This window comes from Pungitius pungitius, chromosome 2 (assembly GCF_949316345.1).
Source record: "Pungitius pungitius chromosome 2, fPunPun2.1, whole genome shotgun sequence".
NCBI classification, from domain to species: domain Eukaryota; kingdom Metazoa; phylum Chordata; class Actinopteri; order Perciformes; family Gasterosteidae; genus Pungitius; species Pungitius pungitius.
In genome coordinates, this window is record NC_084901.1 from 32,695,841 (window position 1) to 32,714,868 (window position 19,028).

Below are 19,028 nucleotides of genomic sequence, written 5' to 3' on the forward strand. Positions count from 1 at the left end.
AGGTACGGGGAACACCTTGGGATGGTCGCCAGTCACTCGAAGGGCTGACACGGAGACAAACGACCATTCACGCTCACATCTCCACACAGCTACGGGCCATTTGGAGTCAACCCATCAACCCGATCCCCAGAGCATGCCTTTGGACCGTGGGAGGAAGCAGGAGTGCTCTGAGAGACCTGGGTGGAGTCAAAACCCAGGACCTTCTAGCTGTCTACATGAGACTTGAGTAAAGGCAAATTGTTATTTATGAACAATCTGCCTGCGATGCACGTTCCTCCAACTGGAACCAAACAGCGGCTGGACCTCACTGTTGTGACTGCGCAACACCTGCGTCTCCCTGTCCCTGTCCCAATGTCGCCAGATGAAGGTGATGAAGTGGTATTGAGAAATGAGAGCTGAGGAACCGGATTTGAGCAAAAAGGAGGAATGGTGAAAGGGAAGTGGGATGGAACGCAAAAGGAAAAACTGAAGAGCAGACGATGTGTGATTGATTGATTGAGTGGCCTTCAGGTGTCAGGGCTCACACACACATCCCAACTGCTCATTTGTAGTTGCTGCCCGTGTTGCCGTTCGCCAGGGCCCTTGAATGGTGTCGCCCGACCGCTGGGACGCGTCAAACAATCCGATTTAAGCAGCCCCAAAGTCACATGTCGGACAACCAACAGCTGCCACGTGCACAACCGGCACCGCCGGCAGTGTCTGTTTCTCATCCCTGTCTACTTTAGCAGGGCCTTGTCTCTCCGTACGAGATCCAGCTTTGAGGGGCTCAGTTGTGCGTCGGGTGGACTTTGTTGTTCGTGCGGCGCAGGTTTTCCCTCTTGACATTTTGTTGTTTGCTGTATTTTTCTCCCTAGAGTGCTTTGTTGCACACAAACCACATTTTCCATCCGAGTGGCTCTGTCTTTATACGGCAAGAACAGTGTGCGTGACGCTGATACATCACGCTGGCCCACAACCTTTTCAGCACGCGCACAATGTAGTCGTGGTGTTGGTTCATGCTCCGTACGCCTCATCCATCTGTGTCATTGTGCGCACTGGGGACGAATATTTAAGTTTCTGTTAGTCATTGGTCTATTCCCATTTGTGACCCACACTTTAGTGAGCTTGTTATCATTCAGTTTGAGCTCGCCCAGTGTCGGGGGGGGGGGGGGGGGCAGGCCCCTGACACATGGGAGGACTTGGTTTCCTGTGTGATATTTCCTTAAATTATTGATTCGTGGTGAAGCTAGCTGGATTCAGGGGCTCATGCATAAATTCTTTTTCAGCATTTTTTAGATGCTGCTATTGTGCCGTCTTTGGTTTATACAGAATTAGGGAGGATAACAATCAAAAAAGTTTTATTTTACTTTCCCCCAAAAGTCTATTTTCTCTCCTTCGCCGGAAACAGGGGTGCGGTGTTGGGTAAATGGCCTTCAGTGTTCAGGCTGCCATAAAGAGCCTTTCTTTTGCTTGCCTGCGCTTCTCTCTGCGTTTCTGTACGTTTTTCTCGCTCTCCTTGCCTCCGATTTAAAACGGGAGCTGTACACCGATCACCTTCATTCACCCAGTTTTCTTTTATTTCCGCTTCCTCGTCTGGCTTAAACCTTGACCCCCCCCCCTTCTTGTGGGAATGACTCCCCTGTGTGGAGGACGGCTCGCTGTGTATGTCCCTTGCTCATCGGCTGCATGACACACAGGCCCTTTATGTGGACCTCCTTCCCTCCTCTGCTCCTCATCCACACCCCAGAGGCTCCCATTCAGCCCAGGCCTGGCTGGGGGGGAAGTTGGAGCTCTTTTGTAGTAGGGGGATTCTTAGGGGAAGCTGTCAAGGCTGCAACTGTGTGGACCTTTATTTCCCCAGAGAAGAGGAGGTGGTGGGGGGGGAAACGATAGAGGGAGAGGGCAGGAGGGAGACGAGGGGGGAGGGGGTGGGGGGGGGCACCAATGGAAGGTTTGGACACAGACAGCCTTGTTAGCAGGCTCCCCACAAAGTGGAAGAGGATGAGAGGGAGAAAGCAACGGGGAGAAGGCAAAGTAACAGCGAGGATGAATGGAAGCCAAAAAAACGGTTACGTCATCGCTGTTATTCCCGTCCTCCTCCTTCTCCTCCTCCTCCTCCTCTTCTTTTCTCCTACTCCTTCCTTTCCGCTCTCTCCATTCGTCACTATGTAAGCGAACTCTTCAGCTCAATAACAAGCTTTTTGCCCTCCCCGTCACCCTTCCTCACCCCCTTCTCACCCTCCGCCATTACTTTACACACATTCCATTATCTGGGAGACCAGGCTGAGAGAGATGTCTGGGGTCGGAGCGATCATTATCATCACCTCTCCCCGCAACACTCTGAGTTATAGTCCGCCGTACGGGAAACAGACATTTAAATCATAATCAATAGAGCAATATCAATGCCTAGAGGCATGGCTAAAGGAAATCACTGCCGCCGCTCAGGAGGAAGCGGAGACGCGTTGGTTTAGGCCGAGATAGCGGCGCTCGCTTATTGATAAAATACGATCAAGCCGCAAAGATACGTTATGCGGCATCACGCCCCGGCGCTGGCTCTTTTTTTTTTTTGGAAAAATAAACTCGCTTTCGTTGATATAATGGCGATGCTACGAATATGGCACGGTGTGTGAACGTGTGTAGATTGGGGAAACGTGTTGTATTCGAGTGGGCGATCTCCTGGACTCTGCTGCTCGCGTATTGCTTCCAGGCAGAGAGGAAGGACGCTGTCATGCTGCATACATGAACTAACCCTCTGGTCATGCTAAGTCCTCCTAAGGGGCGGGGGGGGCTGCACTACAGACACACAATGTTTTGTCCGGCAAGGGCGATGCAAGGTGACAGGTGCGACCTGACCCGGACTGCAACCCGAAGCACGGCGACCACTGCACCGCTCCGACTGGGATCAGGACTGAGTGTTGGACTCTGTGATGCCCACGGTGAGAAAATACCAGGTCTCCATAACGACGGTGCACCTTTTATCGCCGTCGAGGACGAGCCGCTCCAAGCCATGATACAAACATACAAGTCCTAGTTCTAAGACAGAGCACAGAATCCCTGTTATTAACTGGTGGGTCCAAGGACATCTATTGGGTTTCACATCATATCCAAGTGGCCTGGTTTTTGTCTAAAGTACTGCGTCAATTTCAGGTGCTTTTGGTTGGCAAGACTTTTTTCTTCTGAAAACGGTTTTGTCAACAGGTCTCATGGAATGTGTTTTGCATTTGATATTCCAGACGGATTAGCATTAAGATCAGTTTGGGGATCACCTTTTCTCCCGTGTCCTTCAGAACAATGTAAGACATTGGCGTTCCACCTGAAGGTGTAAGGTGTACATGTGTTTTGGGGTGTGTCTGAGTGTAGAATAGAGAACAAGTTCTGACGTTAAAACAAATCTTGTTCAGTTTTCTGATTTGTATTTTTCTTTATTTTTTATTATTATGTTCAAGGAGCAACCTGTACTTTCTGAAGTATTTCTAAATTTGGAGTTCTGTTTTAGAATAAAGGGTTGGATATTAAAGCTTTTTAATGTTTTTTTTTAATCCGATTCAACGATTAATCAGAATTATGCTACGCACCATGCTAGCCGACAAGCCGCATAAGTTGCATTGGGATGCTCGCTCCTTCTGCCTGACGCACGCTCCCGATTCGATTGCCGGATGTTGCGGTTGAATATTTTGCAGTTGAATATTTTAACGTTGAAAAACATTCAGATACATAATTTGAATGCATAAATATTCAGTGCTAGAAATCACCTTTTTCTTTCAAAATCCGATGACACAGATCTCACATGTGACTCACATGTATTCTAAACTTTGTTAAAAAAATAACAGCTACAATTAATAATGCTGCAGAGAAAATTGAATTAGCACAAATTGATTTGCATGCATATAACTTTCAAAGTATCAGATCAACTAGATCTATTTACTATTCAATTATAACTTTACGTTGGCTAAATTAACTCGGAACACTGTAATTGTGTTTACTGTTTGTAAGAAAGTTAATTGGTCAGATCATTTAGAAGGGAATTTGCAAATCGATTTGAGTTCAGGCCGCTAACAAAGATGAATATAATGTGATTACAGCTCATAATGAAATACTTATTGTTAAGCGGCACCTAGCGCATTAAAACTCTCAATTTGAATGTCGGGTTGAGTAGCGAAGTCAAGCACATAGTCAGCCTGACCAAATAGTTCAGAAGCACTGAGCTGCTGCCCAGAATCCCAAGGTCCTGTGTGGGAGTGAGCCGTGAACAGATATGTGCTCTGCACATCACGGCCCAAGCCCACGCAGTGCGGATGAGGGGATCATCTGCCAGATCTGTAAATCTACTGTATTACACAATCCCTGATGATCGGACATCTAGACAACTCAACCCAGAATATATATATAGAGTAAAATGTGACACATCTTTTTAAGTATTCAGTTCCTGTACCTTGTTTTAGCGACGTAGACTGAAAGCACAGAAGTTATGCAGATGACTAAAAAGAGCTCCGGAGAACGAGCAAAAAGCCAACGGTCTGCTATAAATGTAAAAAGAGAAATAACCCTGCCTAAAAACAATTACTTTGCTATCTTAATTGCTTTCCAAAGAAAATACTTCATGTCACCTTTCCAATTAAAACATAACCAGCAGCTATTTTTTATATATTTTAAAATGGTGCCTGCAGCATGTCTTGTTGTCTAAGATATTGGATTCCACCTCTACATTTTAATGACCAGTTTCATTTATAGATGCAGGGCGATCAACACTGCTAAACAAAAACAAAAGAACATCCCCAAATGTTCAGAACATAGAGCAGGCCTTTATTCTGCACACTTGGGGGTCCAACTCCAATTAGTTACCAGTTCTCATTTAGTAATGTCTCGTATGTCAATTCAAAACGGATAATGTTTTGCCATATATTTTCAATTAGGCCAACGGTTGTTGCACAAAATGCGTTTTTTCATGCCGGTCTCCTGACATTTCTCAACCCATCTGACACACACTTGGTGAAGTGTGAACCAATTCGCAAATGAGGGTTATTCTGGGAGAGTCACGTCTCTCCTCCCACTCTCCACGGCACCCGGGAGAGGGTTGTAAAAGCTGTTGTCCTTTAGTTATGACGGAGCGCGAGTCGGAGCCGCATGAGGAAAAGAAAAGCTCTTGGAGTCCTCCTTTCTCCTCTCTCCATCTTCCTCTGTTCCCCCAGCCTGCCTCTCTGCATGCGCCCTGCTACTCTGTCATCCTCAGGGGTGTGTCTGAAGGAGACCATCTGTTGATCCATTTGTCTCCTGCTTTGCTTACTGTGCCACCGCCTCTCTCCAATTGGTGATCAGGCCTGGCCTTTCCCCCCTTCCCCACCCTCTCGGTTGCTGCCAACAGGCACTCGGGGGCGCAGCGGGGGGGGGGGGGGCATGAGGCTTTGCCCTGTGTAGTCTTTGATTCCCACAGACAAAAAGAAAGTGGAAATTGGGACATGGATCCTTTGACACTAGAGCAGCTGGTGGAACTCGGTGTTTATCCAAAGTAAACGAAGCGGTCCTGACCCGATATAATTATTTATTTATTTATTGCGTTACTGATATCCAAACTATCCATTTTTTCCCGCCAGGACCGGGACACAGAGAGTTTATGATTATATGGGGCACAGCCTATGAAACAGATGTTGTGCCGTGGCGCTGAAGGAGCGTCACTGGGGGCTTCCGAGCATTCACCGCCAAAACAGTTATTGCTTGTGAAGCGCCGTCACTGAAGAGAGAGGGGGGGGGTCCTGGTTTCCACGCACGTCTCTTAGCTGTCACCTCGCATGCATGTTCAGGGGTTTGATGGACACCGAGTCCACCTTGGGGACTTTGGGGATTGCTCGCCTTTTGATCTTCTCCCACGACTCTCGATTACCCATCATTCAGCGGGGCTTAGGCCCCCGGAGAGCAGCTGGCGAGAGGGTGGTGTGTTAACATGAGCCCGGATGTACCCGAGAGCGACTCACCGTCCGGCGCGACACGTCACGCAGCAGATTACACAGACACGCAGGAGAATGTGCGCTAATAGGGCTTGTTGTGAAGGTTCGGATCGCAAGTATGTGGGACTTCAGAGGGTGGGAGACAATCGAAATGCGTCAGAGCAAGGTGGTAACTCTGTTAGGATATGCAGTGAGGTTCCAATCCGACTTGGCAGCATCACCATAAAAATCTTGTTATCACCTTTTTTTTTTCCTCCATCTGTGGAGTTTTCATAGATTTCTAAGATTTTCATCAAGACCGCTCAATGCATCCGATGATGGGTGCTCACCCGGGGAGACATGCCATCGATTTCCATTAAGGTGCAGATGACATGTGGTCACACGCGCTCCTATTTTACCAACAGCCGTGTCATGCAATAAGTCATGGTTTCAGCAGTGCTGTCAACCCGTTTTGTTGTTCTTCTCCACATTTGCGTTGGGGTTGGTTTCTGTGGAGAACCGTTTCTGCTGCAGGCGCAGCAGAATAATTATCTGTGGTCTATTGCACATGCAAGTTTTCACTAATTCCCCTGAATAAGTGCGTGTGTGGGTGTTTGTGGGGGGGGGGGGGGGGGGGGGGTAAACAGACAACAACCTTTTTGGTTCCATTATAATGGATTTTACTTTTGGGCAAATACCTTTTTGATTCATCAGCCGTCTCTGGCTGACTTTTTCCTCTCCCTCATTGTCTGTGTGTTTCGCAGGCTTCCTCAGTACCGGCGACCAGGCTGCTAAAGGGAACTACGGCCTCTTGGACCAGATCCAGGCTTTAAGGTGGATCAGCGAGAACATCGGCTTCTTCGGAGGGGATTCCAACCGCATCACCGTGTTCGGTTCTGGCATCGGAGCTTCGTGCGTCAGCCTGCTCACACTCTCCCACCACTCCGAAGGTACGTTAGAGCGGGGATGAGAGATCGGGGGGCGGGGGGGGGGGGGGGGGGGGGGGCGTGGCTGATACAGCTGTGGAGCTCGTGCCGGCTGTTGTGTAGGCCGCCTTGATTTATACGAAACTGGCGATGCAGCCAGAGAGGTATCAACTAAATGCATTCTACTGTACTGCACAGCATAGCGAATGCTTTAGGAGCAGGTGTTTGCGTCGAAATTATTGTAATGTTCATTACCATCCAGAACCAGAAGATCTTGATGTACTCTGCTGGTTTGCTGGTATCCCTCTTTGTCAGAAATAAACATGTCGCTGTAATGTGTCTTGATAAGCAAGACAAATAAAAGAGGGACACGCTGTACTGGAGAGGTTTTAGGGGCATGCTAAATGCACACACTTGCTTTGTCAACAATGTGGTTTATCTGCTGGGTACTTCAGTGCTACTGCTGGATGATTTACTGCCCTTGTTGGCCATGTCTTCAATACTGGATGCATACAAGAATTAGGATGGGGCCTGATTCCTTATTGGTAGGTTCCTGCAGGAAGTGCTTTTGCTTTTCACGAAGGAGCTGGTCCATTTACATCTGCCCATGAATGCAGCCTGCAGAGCCAAATGGACACAGCATCATCCTTAAACTGAAGTGATTAGTCAGTCCTTATTCGTCCTTACTCTTTAAAAAGCTGGCTTGTCTGTTTTCCGTTAAATTGATAGCAGTGTTGTGTACAACTTACTTGACAGGCGTTATGATTTTGAGATGTTGTTGCTGTTTATTACACTTTTCATGTTCTTCTACATGGTGGAAATGGGGGTGATATTCCAAATGGGAAATCTTTTCAGTAAGCCAGACTCACAAAGCCAGCTGGTGAACGTGTAAGCAACCCATAATCATGCTGCTTTGGACACGCATGACTTCAAAATCTAACACAGGGATCTGCATGCGTACATCATACGTATAAGGGAATTACATTAAGCAAAGCACTCTTCCATGAGATAAAGAATTGGGCTGAGGAAAACTGACTGTGGTCAGGAAACTATTAAGCTGAATACTCACACACACACACACACACACCAATGCTTAATATATACTTCAGAGTCTCGACACTGCCGCAGAGAAGGATTGTGGAGGTAGCAAAAAGCAGCACCTCCTGAAAAATGTGCCTTTTGCTACAGCCGGGAGAACCTCACTTCCTGTTCCAACAATAATCTCCTTCAGTAATCCCAAGCCCCGGAGCTCTGCCTCGTCAACTCTTTCATCGGTTAAATCACGGCCATGGAGTTGTGTTGGACCAAACTTATATGGAACTATTGTATTGAGCCAATGAAATACTTTAAGTCAAATACCGCCTGGAAAAGAATTTGAAATTTAAAAAGAAGTGACAAGCTACACACGATCCACCCTGAATGCCTGCGGTGAGTTGTAAAAGTTGGTAACAACCCAGTGTTACCTGCGTGCAGACACATTTTATATCCCTGTCAGCAGACTTTATGTTCTTGGATTTTTGATTTGGCCCACGAGCATCGGAAAGAGGTCATTTGAGCTGCTCGTCTTCGGTCCCTATTACAGTGCCAGGGATTTGTAATCTGTTTTGCATTTCCCAATTTGCATTAAAGTGTTACTAATTGCCTTGATTTCCTCCGATGAATGATGACTGCTTTTCGATTGAATTTTTACCATAAATGCCTTTTTTTATTCATACTCCATAATGTTACGCTCCATGTAGCATGGTATTATACTGCCAGTGAAACCATCTCCTCTGCCTCCCAGTAAATTGGATATTACCGGGTCTGTTTTTTCCCCCTGAATTGAAATGTATGCCCCACTGATGGGATAAAAAAAAAAAAAAATAACACTAAAACTTGAAGGATTCTTGCAAATTGAAACAGGAAGCCTTCTATCATTCTATCATTCCGGGACTCTTGCTGCGAATGTTACCAATGCCAATCGGATTTCACACAGTCTCTCCCGGAGCACAGATTGTCGTAATTATATAAAGTTTAGGACTGGAGTGGGCTGCGGGGATGTGACAGGAACTCCAAGTGAGGAAATGTCTTTTTGCACCTGCTTCACAACCTCCGCTCGACTCTACCCCCCCCCCCCCCTCCCGTCTTCCTCCTCCTCTGTAGTCTTCAATGTGGAGATGCAACCTGGTAGGACGTTCTCGTTGCCAAGACAACGCAGTAAACATGAAAGTAATCATTGTCTGGATCTGCTTAGTGGCGAAAAACAAATAAATTATACACTGTGGCATGAGCACACCTGGTTTCAGGTGACTTGTAGCAAAGGATTTGTGTAATCATTTTCTATCTGTGTTTTCAGACCCAGGAAGAGACTCTTAAATTTATTTTTCTACGTTGCTCTCTGAATGGAAATTAAGTCGGGAAACAAGATTGTTCATCTGCAGATTCGGGCTTTTCATTTCCACTTGCTCCGAATAAAAATTCATGCTCTAGGAATGGAGGCAGTGGTGCCATATTGAATGTGGCTTGTTTGAATTCGGGAGTGATAATGATAACATGCCATGGATAGGGCTCACGAGAAAAAAAAAAAGAAAGGAAAAAAAAAATTCTTCCCCTGCTGCTCCAAATGCGGGATAACGAGGCCCGGCTAAAAAAGAAGTAAATCACCGGTGACACAATGTTCTGAAGCTCCCCGGTGTGTCGGTCTATTTAATGACAGTATTCCCACTCTTACTGTATACAGACTGCCATCCCTGCCTAAATGACATAAAATGTCCATCTAGACTCCCTTCATGCCTGTTGGTGGCGGAGCGACGGCTTACTTCAGATGCTCCGTGCTCCTCCTGAGGCCTGTTTAATAGGCTGGATCTTCCTACATCAACCGAGCCCTCCGGCCTCTCTCTTTGATTGCCTGCTCCTCTGGCCTTGGTTTGCGTCTCCGTGTGGGCAGGCCCGTGAGCTCCAGTCACAGGGTACATCCATCAGCCTCCCCCCCCCCCCCCCCCCTTCCCCTTCCCCTCCCCCTCTGGCCTGCGCGGAGGTTGGCTTGGACAAGGCTCTCGTGAGGGCTGGGTTTTAGACCCCCGTTTCGTGCCCTGCATCCTCCGTCTAATCTCCTCCTGACTGCACCCATCTGTCTCCCTGCCTTCACACACAGTAAAAGCATGCAGGGGGGGGGACGCGCGCTTTCTCTCCATGTGCCAGTCTTACTCCCTCCCTTTCTCCCTCTCCGGGTTCCGGCTCCCCAGTCAGTCAGCATGTGTGGTGTGTTGCTATTAATAAGATGGCTGCCTCGGAATGCCATGTGGCGAGCAATCTAGCCGCACATGGGAGATTTCGGAAGCAGGATGGTCATTAAAAAACGCAGTCCCTCTCAGCAGGAGAGTCTTTTTGACCAGCTTATTAAATATGGCCCAACAGTTGTGTTTATCATAAATGAAAATCTCTGTCCCTATCTTCTTTTTTACCCGGGCTTCAAACAGGAAACGGCCAAAGAAGTTCAGAAGCAAGGACATTAGTCTGTTTCATGTATTATCTCTGTGGCATCATGCAGGCAATAATTGAACATGCAGATTTGTCTTTTTTTTTCTTATCTCGTAATAATCATTATGATGTAAAATGGTAGATAGCGTGCCTACACTTGAAAAGAATGCCATTAGTCGATGGCTCAGAGGTAAATCACGTATTTAGCTTTAACCTGCAAAAAGCCTGCCGTAGATGTATGCACATGTTTCTGTGTCCTGGCTGTCCGTATGCGTGCATGCCAAAGCCTCAATTCGCAGAGCTCTTGGGAGGGAAGGGCTAGTTGTGGAGCTACTGAAGGTCGTTTGGTTCCTTTCTTTTTTTCCTTCTCTTCCTGTAAGCAATCAGGATAAAAGCTCCACTTCTGAGGAAGTGCTCCCCTTTTAATGGAACGTCTTGGACATTAAAGACAGCTAGTGTGGAGGATCCTTCATGCCAATGTCAGCTTTCATTTTTATTAAGACTTCTGGGTTGTTGAGGACCATAAATGTTCATGTTAAATGCTTGGCTTTTATTGCAGCAGTGCAATGAGTACCAATGCTTTTTAATGCAAGACCACCACCTGGCAAACACCTAAACCTCTTGAACCTTGGGCATTAAGAGGGAAGTGTGACAGGTACTGTTTTCAGCTACAGGTAAGACATTTTGGAACCCATTTAGTGTGAAGGATAACATAGAGGTGATCGAGTGAAGGAATGCATTGTGGGATGCGTATAAATTGAGAATTGAGATGAAAAACAACATTTTTCTTAAATCTGAAATGTTGCTCTGTTGATGGCTGCTCTTCATGTAGTGAACAACCTACTGTGTTTTTTTTTGTTGCACAAATTCATAAAGTCTTAGAACGGATGTGACTTGGGAGTCATTGATGTACAGCCTCCCTCTGCTGATTGGACGAGAAACTCGCTTCTGTTGGAGTGACTTAAGTGTGAGGCTGTGATTACAGGGAGGTACAAACCGCTGTGTCCCTTGTAATCAAGTACTCTATGTATAGTGAGTAATCTGAAGATGGCTGCCAAAGAAAAGCTTCAGAGCTTCAGAAATTTTGAAATGCAGGTATAAGATTATAGCTTGTTAAATAGTAGACCATTATTATCTTTATGATATTCATCCCAAATACATCCAAATGTGTCACTGAGTTTGCGCTGATACATCTTTTTTTGAAGTGGTCAGTGATCGCTAATATACTACACCCATCACATATGGGCAATTGATTTAAAAAAAGCATTTCTCCCCCATGTCACCACCTCACTATGGAAGACACTTCAGCGTTCCTCTGTGGTATGAATATATATATATATATATATATATATAGATATGTATATATCTACTGTATATATATATATATATATATATATACTAGATACTGACAGAGAGGCAAATAAGTAGAAGTGATGAAAACCACAAGAAAAATGAGACATTTGTAACATGTTTAATCATGGGTTTAGGCTGAAGATACCATGATACGCACCTCAAATGAATCAATTATATCAAGTGCTTCATTAAGCAAAATGCTGCCTCATTATCATATTTTCTGATATTTTTAGTATACCTTGATTCCAGACCAAGGTAAAATATATTTAATGTGCTCATTTTTATTTACGTCTAATTTAATTTTTCTGTAAGTTTAGTTTTCATTCAGTTCAAGAAGAAGCAAGAGAGTACTAATGACATTAAAGCTAATGCTGTTTAAAGCAACTACGTGTACGTTTTTTAGAGCTAACTGTGGATGACACAATAAGATTGGTCAGTAGACTGAGAATTGTCTGAAAACTACTTTGATATCCAGAATACCATTTTGCTCAGTTTATTGATTATCTTGTATGCTATATATATATATATATAATATTTTGTTGTATGATAGCTGAAAAAAACAAGCAATATCCATACAGCAACTTGGCCTTTGAAAAATAGCCCTCTTTGTAAGAGGTTTCCTGTGTTGTCCGTCATTCAATTTCACCACTTAAATCAGTGTAAATGACTACTATGCCTTTTCTGTCATGTATTTACCTATTGCCTATAAATGAGTTAAATAAGACTGACTACAATGTTATAATATTGGACCTGGAATCAATCTCCCTGTGTCAGTGTTGCTGATACAGTGCTGCTGTTGTGGGATTGGGAGCCTGCATTGGCATCAGCCTCTAACCTCTGCTCTGACAGAAGGTACCATGTGCATGCAGGCTCCTAGTGGTCCTGAGATGGAACACTAGAAATAAACTGTTAAAGTGAGCCTACTGGGAGTTGGGCGGGTGGGTTGAGCTTTGAGAACTTGTGTAATCATTCATTGCCGCATCTTGAGATATCGACGAGGTAGTCCGAGGCAAATGTAAAATGCTGCTCCCAAATTACCGTAAGGAGCGATGAAGGAAGCCAGCTGGCCATATGCATGAAGAGTGTGGAAGTGTTACTTGACATCACTGCTTCAACTGTAATGTTATATCTCGCTATGACCTTTGAAAATAACAAGTGTGGCTTTCTTCTCCGAAACGAGACCCGTGGGAGGTTCTCCTTGGGGAGAGGCCTACAGGGCTGCACACCCCCCCCCCCTCCTTAATGCCCTGTGCTGAGCTCCCCTCGTACAGATATGGAGGTGTGATCCATCCGCATTTGCAGTGGACTTAATTTATCTGGATCCAGGCATCCCTGTAGCAGACAACCATCTCCAGTTGAGTTAAAGCATCAAATAAAGGTACCTTGCAAGAGCCGGATTGTGAATTGGAGTCACCTGGAAAGATAGCTCCACATCCCTGGGATGTTTTTCATACACGATTCAGCTGCCATTGTTGTGCAAATGCATAGTGCTTGAGAGAAACCAGGGGACGATTGTCGAAGTTGAATAGACCCTATTTCGGAGATGTCAAAGGCATTCAGCAACTCGACACTGTAAAGTTACATGGGTGTTTGGGGCAACAAGAATGCCTCCATCTCGAGCTTAGATTTGGCTGTTTGCTGAAGGGTGTCTGTGCATCTCAGGGTGTGAAAAAGACCTATACGAGATGAGAGAATGGGGGCGCGCGTTGTCGGGTTGCCGTATTCTTCCACCTCGATTGACAACAGCGATAATTAAACCAGGGGGATGCCATCTCTCCGGAGCAGCAACGCTTGTATTTATTTACGCTCACTGTTGGCCTCTGTTGTCTGCCATACAGTGTGGCCGTCATTGTGTGAAAAAAAGCAAACTGCTTTTAACACGTGGCATTTTCTTTAAAACAGCAGCGTTTTGACTTTTTAGAGCACAGAGAAAAGAATTGGCCATCAACTAAAAAGCATTACTCTCTTTTGGACTCGTAAAAGAAAAAGTGGAAACGGCCTAATTCAAGCGGCTGAGAAGTTTTTTTTTTTTCTTCTCCTAACTACTCAAGTCTGCGAATAGAAAATTAAGCCAAAGGAGCGTTAATCAGGTGAAAAAAACCGAGGCCCTGCAGTGCAACGTGGGCCGGAAGGTGTGTTATTGGGTTAAAGGTGACTCCACCGAGGTCAGATAGCCAGTTTTGGGGGTAACGCTCGAGGAAATAATATCCAGTTGAGCTTTCCATCAGAGTGAGGCAGCTTTACCTATCCCCAGCCAGGAGAGAGCAGAGGAATGAAGAATTGACAAATGGCCTGAAAACGGTGAAGGCAGTTCATTCAGGTAGTCCAGCCATCAGTCTGTCTCTGCTTGCAGCAGGTAGTTGAGCCTATAAAGCATGGAGTTATAGGCGTTAAAGAGCCGAGCAGCAGGTCAGAGAGAGAGAGAAGCAGGGGGATAATTGAGTACTTTGGTAAATCCGTGCCTCCATCAACCGTGGGGGTATCTCCGAGCATTGCATAGACCCGAGGCCCCCGGATCCACAAACCTTACAAATGGGCGGGTTTGAGCGACATGTGGCACACACACATGGGCTACCTCAGCAATATTCTACAAGACAATACGGCGAGCCCCATCTGGTGATGCTCTTGGAATCTAATCGCGGGCTGATGAACGAGGCGACTACAGAACACGTCATCTGTTGGTGGCCTGCAATCCCCAGTGAAGACGCTGGCAAGTCATTATTTCAGGTAGATGCCGTCTATGAATCATTCTTGATAAATCATTGCCAAGGGCGCATTCATACACCTCCTAATGGACAGTGACAGTGGAATGCTGGGTGGGGGGGGGGCGATGGCTGCAGCTCCTGGACGGCAGGCTGCCGTTCTTTGAACCTGCTTTAGATCCATTAAACCAATAACTGAATCATATTGCTCCCCCCCCCCCCCCCCCCCACACGACTGTCTCGTCTGCTTCCTCTCCTGATTGGTCGAATGGCTTGATGGCGGTTTCTCTCTCCGTTTCCCTGCTAGCGGCCTGCATCTCTGTGGCATTTTGGTTTAGCTTCTTTTCCCTGTTGCTCAAAGCCGTTTCTTTTCTCCCAGAACTCCCCCCCCCCCCCCCCCCCCGTGTCTCTCTTTCGTCTTCTCACCATGTCTCCCTCTCTCTCTCCGTCTCAGTCATTCTCTCTCTGGCACCAGTGTAAAGCATCCATTATAGAGTGATGCATGGGTGTCTGTGTGAGTGGGAGAGAGGGACTTGGCACTCCTCCTGCCCCACCTGCAGAGGAAGCACTGACAGCTGAGCATTGGGGGGGGCTCATCTCTACCCCTCCTCCTCCTCCGCCCATCTCCACATCTCCACTGACCTCCCTCCTCCTCTAACACCTTCTCCCTCGCTCTCTCTCTTTCTCACCCTCCCTCTATTCCCTGTTGTTCCACACACATTGGCCCACCGCCCACCGCCACTCAGTAGTTTCCCTTTTGCTATTTTCACATTTCATCATGTCCGTCCATCTTTTCTTTTGCGCCATCATCTTCTTCACATTTTTTATTGGTTTCAGTTTTTTTTTTTTTTTTTTTTAAACCCACAATTGAGTTACGTTCCCTAGGAAACAGAGCGAGACAAGATGTGTTGTTTAAATAGACTGGTGTTTTTCCACGTTTGTATGCCAGATGAACAACTACAGCTTAATTAGCTGAACTCTGCCCCTTAGTGATGACCAGGGGCGCTCTGTGTTTGCTTGTTGTTGCTGACAGCTCACCTCTGCGGCGAACCAGGTCAGTTGTTCCGTCTTGGTACACTTTTTCATCCCCACTGAGAGAGAGAGAGAGAGAGAGAGGCGCTCGATGCGTCTGCACGATAACCGGGAGAGAGTCGCGCCACACACCGTCTCGTTCCTCATCCATTTCACAGGTTTGCAGAACATGTGATTTATGTACATCTACTGCAGCGGGAATTGAACATTACCAGATTTGATAAACTATTTCTGAATTATCTTTGGAATGTATGACCAAGTCCTTACTTAATTCTGGTATAACCACTTCATCTGCAGAGAGGATAAACTACTTACTGCATGATTACAGGTATCCAGGAATATATCATTCTGTTTACATGCTACAGTCTGTAACATAACTGGTTCTTTTGGCCGAGTGACGTGAAATATTGCATGAATGAAAAAACATCAGTCCGACTACTTTACTGAATGGACTGAGCTGGTGTGATATTGTTGGTGAGGGACTATGACAAAGTGAAGGAGAGAATGGAATCCATGTATGCCATCTGGATACCTCTCATTGACATAACGCTGCGCTAAGTGCACGCTTTGACTGTTCACTACCTGTGTGAGTGCGTGCGCACACATGCACACATGCACTCACCAGCCTCAGCCTGCCTACCACGACGTTCAATTCTGAGCAGAGCAAATGAATTAGCCTTAGCTGTGAAATTTGCATAGTCTGAGCACAGTTAAATCCCCAATGAGAGGAACTTCAGAAAACATGCTGACGAGCAGAAACCTCTACTATAAAGGGCCAACATTGTGCAACCTGACAAAAGGACTAAATCTTTAGCTTTCAGACCGCAAGGCTGTAATAGATTTCAGCTTAGAGAGTTAACATATACTATAGATTCTTTTCAGTGGTAAGAGGGAGTTTTCCAATGCGAATGCAACTGTCAGAGGGATATATGGCAAAGGTGCTGTTTCACAACTTGAATTTCCTTCCCCGGGATAAGAACCTCAACGTCAAGTAGGAGTGCTCGTATGTGATTAATTTCTGGACAGAAAGTGCACCAGCAGAGTGAAGAGAAGAAGAATTTGAAGTCTGAAATAAATTGCACTTGACAACAAATTAGGTTTTATCTTGGGTGCAAGGGTTCCTGAATTCTTTCAACAATCCACGTGGCTCCGTTTGACAGCAAATGATTAATATACACTCATAGCCTTAATAATAGGATGTTGGATTATTAACAGGAAATATAATAAGCCTGAGCAGCACTGGGATTCCTCATGAAGATTTGTGTACGCCGTTTCCTAGTCACATAGAAATCTGACTAATTATTCTCCATACAAAAAAATGTCCCAAAATACCGAGCTGTTGCATCATTATAAAAAAAACTTAACTATTGCTCTAAGGGTTTTGCCAATTTTTGCAACAACTTAACAGAAAAGGCCTTCAATGTGTTTGTTCACTGCAGACCATGAGTACACAAAGGCCATCGCAACACCGAGGTCAGGTGCTTGGTTTTTTCTGGGAATTTAGGCATTTCTGTTACCCAGTGCGGTTCGTTCTATATTAAAAAAAAGAATAACGAAAAGTATAACTCATGGCTATTTTACAAGCTTATTCCATATCTCTCAACCAGAATTTTTTTTCTTGCAAGACTGAGGGTAGAGGAACACGTTGAGAGATGAAATTGCCAAGCTTTAAATTATGGGTACGTTATTTCAGGCAGGTTTCCTGGAAACAATTACATAATGTTGTGCTATTATAAGTAAGATGGAGATGGTTGTTTTCGGCCATTACAGTTTAATTCAGTATAAAAGTAGCTGTTTATTTTGTGGAATAAATCTCTTAGAATAATTTCTATTTCAATAATGAACGTGCTACATTCTCATTTTTAGAAAAACAAACACAAACCATCACAATCTTTTTTAAGTTTCTCCATTACGGGTCTTTTATTGGTCCGAATTTTTTGTTTTCATCAGATAGGATTTGGGTAAAAGCAGAGCGGTAGCCCTAGTGTCAGGTATCAAGCAACAATAAAAAAAAAGAGTTGCCAACAAAATTGATTATGCAGCCTTAAGGCTTTTATTGTGAAGCAGCTGCAGGAAGTGCTGAGGAAGGGTTTGCTGACAAAGCACAGAAATTAAGTGGATCAGAGAGGCTGCTGTCTGTTATGAAAGGTATGAACAAGGAGGTTGGTGTTCTGTTCCGGTGCCACTCTTAAGCTAACAAATACTGATTAAAGCAGGCACTGGGAAAAAAAAGAAGCACTTCCTTCAAGCTGTGCATGATGAGCATTTTAGTATTCAACGCAGTGGCAAGCGCATAGCTGTGTGAAGAATGAACAAAAAAAAAACGAAAATGGGGTAGTGAAGAATCTTCCTATTTTCACAGTTAAGCACACCTTGCTGATTGTTGCAAAAATATAAGTGAACTTTCAGTATCAGAAGCTCTGATGCAGTTCCACGTTCAGAGGAGCCGTTTTAATTTAATTCATGCAAATGCTAAACTGGCTGCTCAACTATGACTTAAGAAAACCTACAAAGCTAACGCACGTCTCATTTGAAGGTGACCTGAGCCCTTGTCAGACAATCACTCCTTAACCAAAACAAATGTGTTTTTTTTGCTAGTCAAACGTAATGCTGTGTCAAGTTCATCAAATGAAAGAAAAAAAAACGTTGCTCCTGAAACATTTCTCTTTAAGTGAAGGCTGTTGGGAGAGCGCCGCCCTCCGCAGTATTTCACATGTTGACATACCCACATGGCATGCCACTAATCTTGATTGATGCCCACCACTGCAAACACTTCTTGCACTGTGGAGGATAATGAAGTGCAGCAATGCAACATTTCACTGAAATCCTCACAGTGATCTTTTTTTTTTTTTTTATCCATTATGAAAGGCATCATGGCCTCTGTTGTTTTGCACTGGAAAAAAAAAACAATGCAAAAGAGTGTTCAATCAAACACAGAGCCGCACAGAGCCCCCAAAATGTCTTTGTTTGCCCATTGTGCTATTCTTAGGGTTCCCCTTAGATTCACCATCTAATTGGAGCCTTGGCTGTCTTTTGGGGGAAGCTTTCCACCAAGAAGACTTTCTTATGAGGCCTGTGAGTGACTGAGATTCCCAGTCTAGGTGTCTCTGGCAATTCTGCCGCCGGTCCCGAGACTCCTGCTCATTGCTGAAGGCTTCATTAGCCGGCGATGGGAGGTGGCAGCAGAGAGAGAACAGCTGTTTAGCTAACCACTCTCATTGTTAGCCAGCCTTCTCCGTATGCCTAACTGCCTAAATCCGTCCCCTAGCTGCTAATAGAATGCTCATTAGGAGAAGGGAGGGAGACTCAATGGGAGACAGCGCCACTCTGCTGCAGCCCTTCCAGCTTCCACTACTCCTCCTCTCCCTCTGGTATCTAAGGGTGAATAAACTGCCCACCAACCCCACCTTGAGCTCTCACTCTGACCTCCTGAGAAAGATGAGTGCTGTGTGGATACCGGAGTTCTTTAAAATATCTTTTTGGATGTATATTGTATAGTTGCTAAATACTTCTCTTTTTTGTGGGTTTTATATTCCTTGTTATTTCATGTACTGTGTTTTTGTGATAGAGAGCGCATGTAACCAGAGTCAAATTCCATGTGTGCATAAGTGATGGCGGATAAAGATGATTCTGATTCAAACCCAGAGGACAGAAAG

The 19,028-nt window shown here is 45.2% G+C and overlaps 1 protein-coding gene across 4 annotated transcripts in view; it reads left to right on the forward strand.

The window, feature by feature from the left end:
* LOC119211439 (neuroligin-3) overlaps positions 1-19,028 on the forward strand; it is a 99,541-nt gene that overhangs the window by 52,439 nt on the left and 28,074 nt on the right. For all 4 annotated transcript variants that reach the window (XM_037462342.2, XM_037462343.2, XM_037462344.2 and 1 more), the window contains one exon: positions 6,665-6,850. In XM_037462342.2, the coding sequence (XP_037318239.2) occupies positions 6,665-6,850 (186 nt within the window). The remainder of the gene's footprint in view (positions 1-6,664; positions 6,851-19,028) is intronic.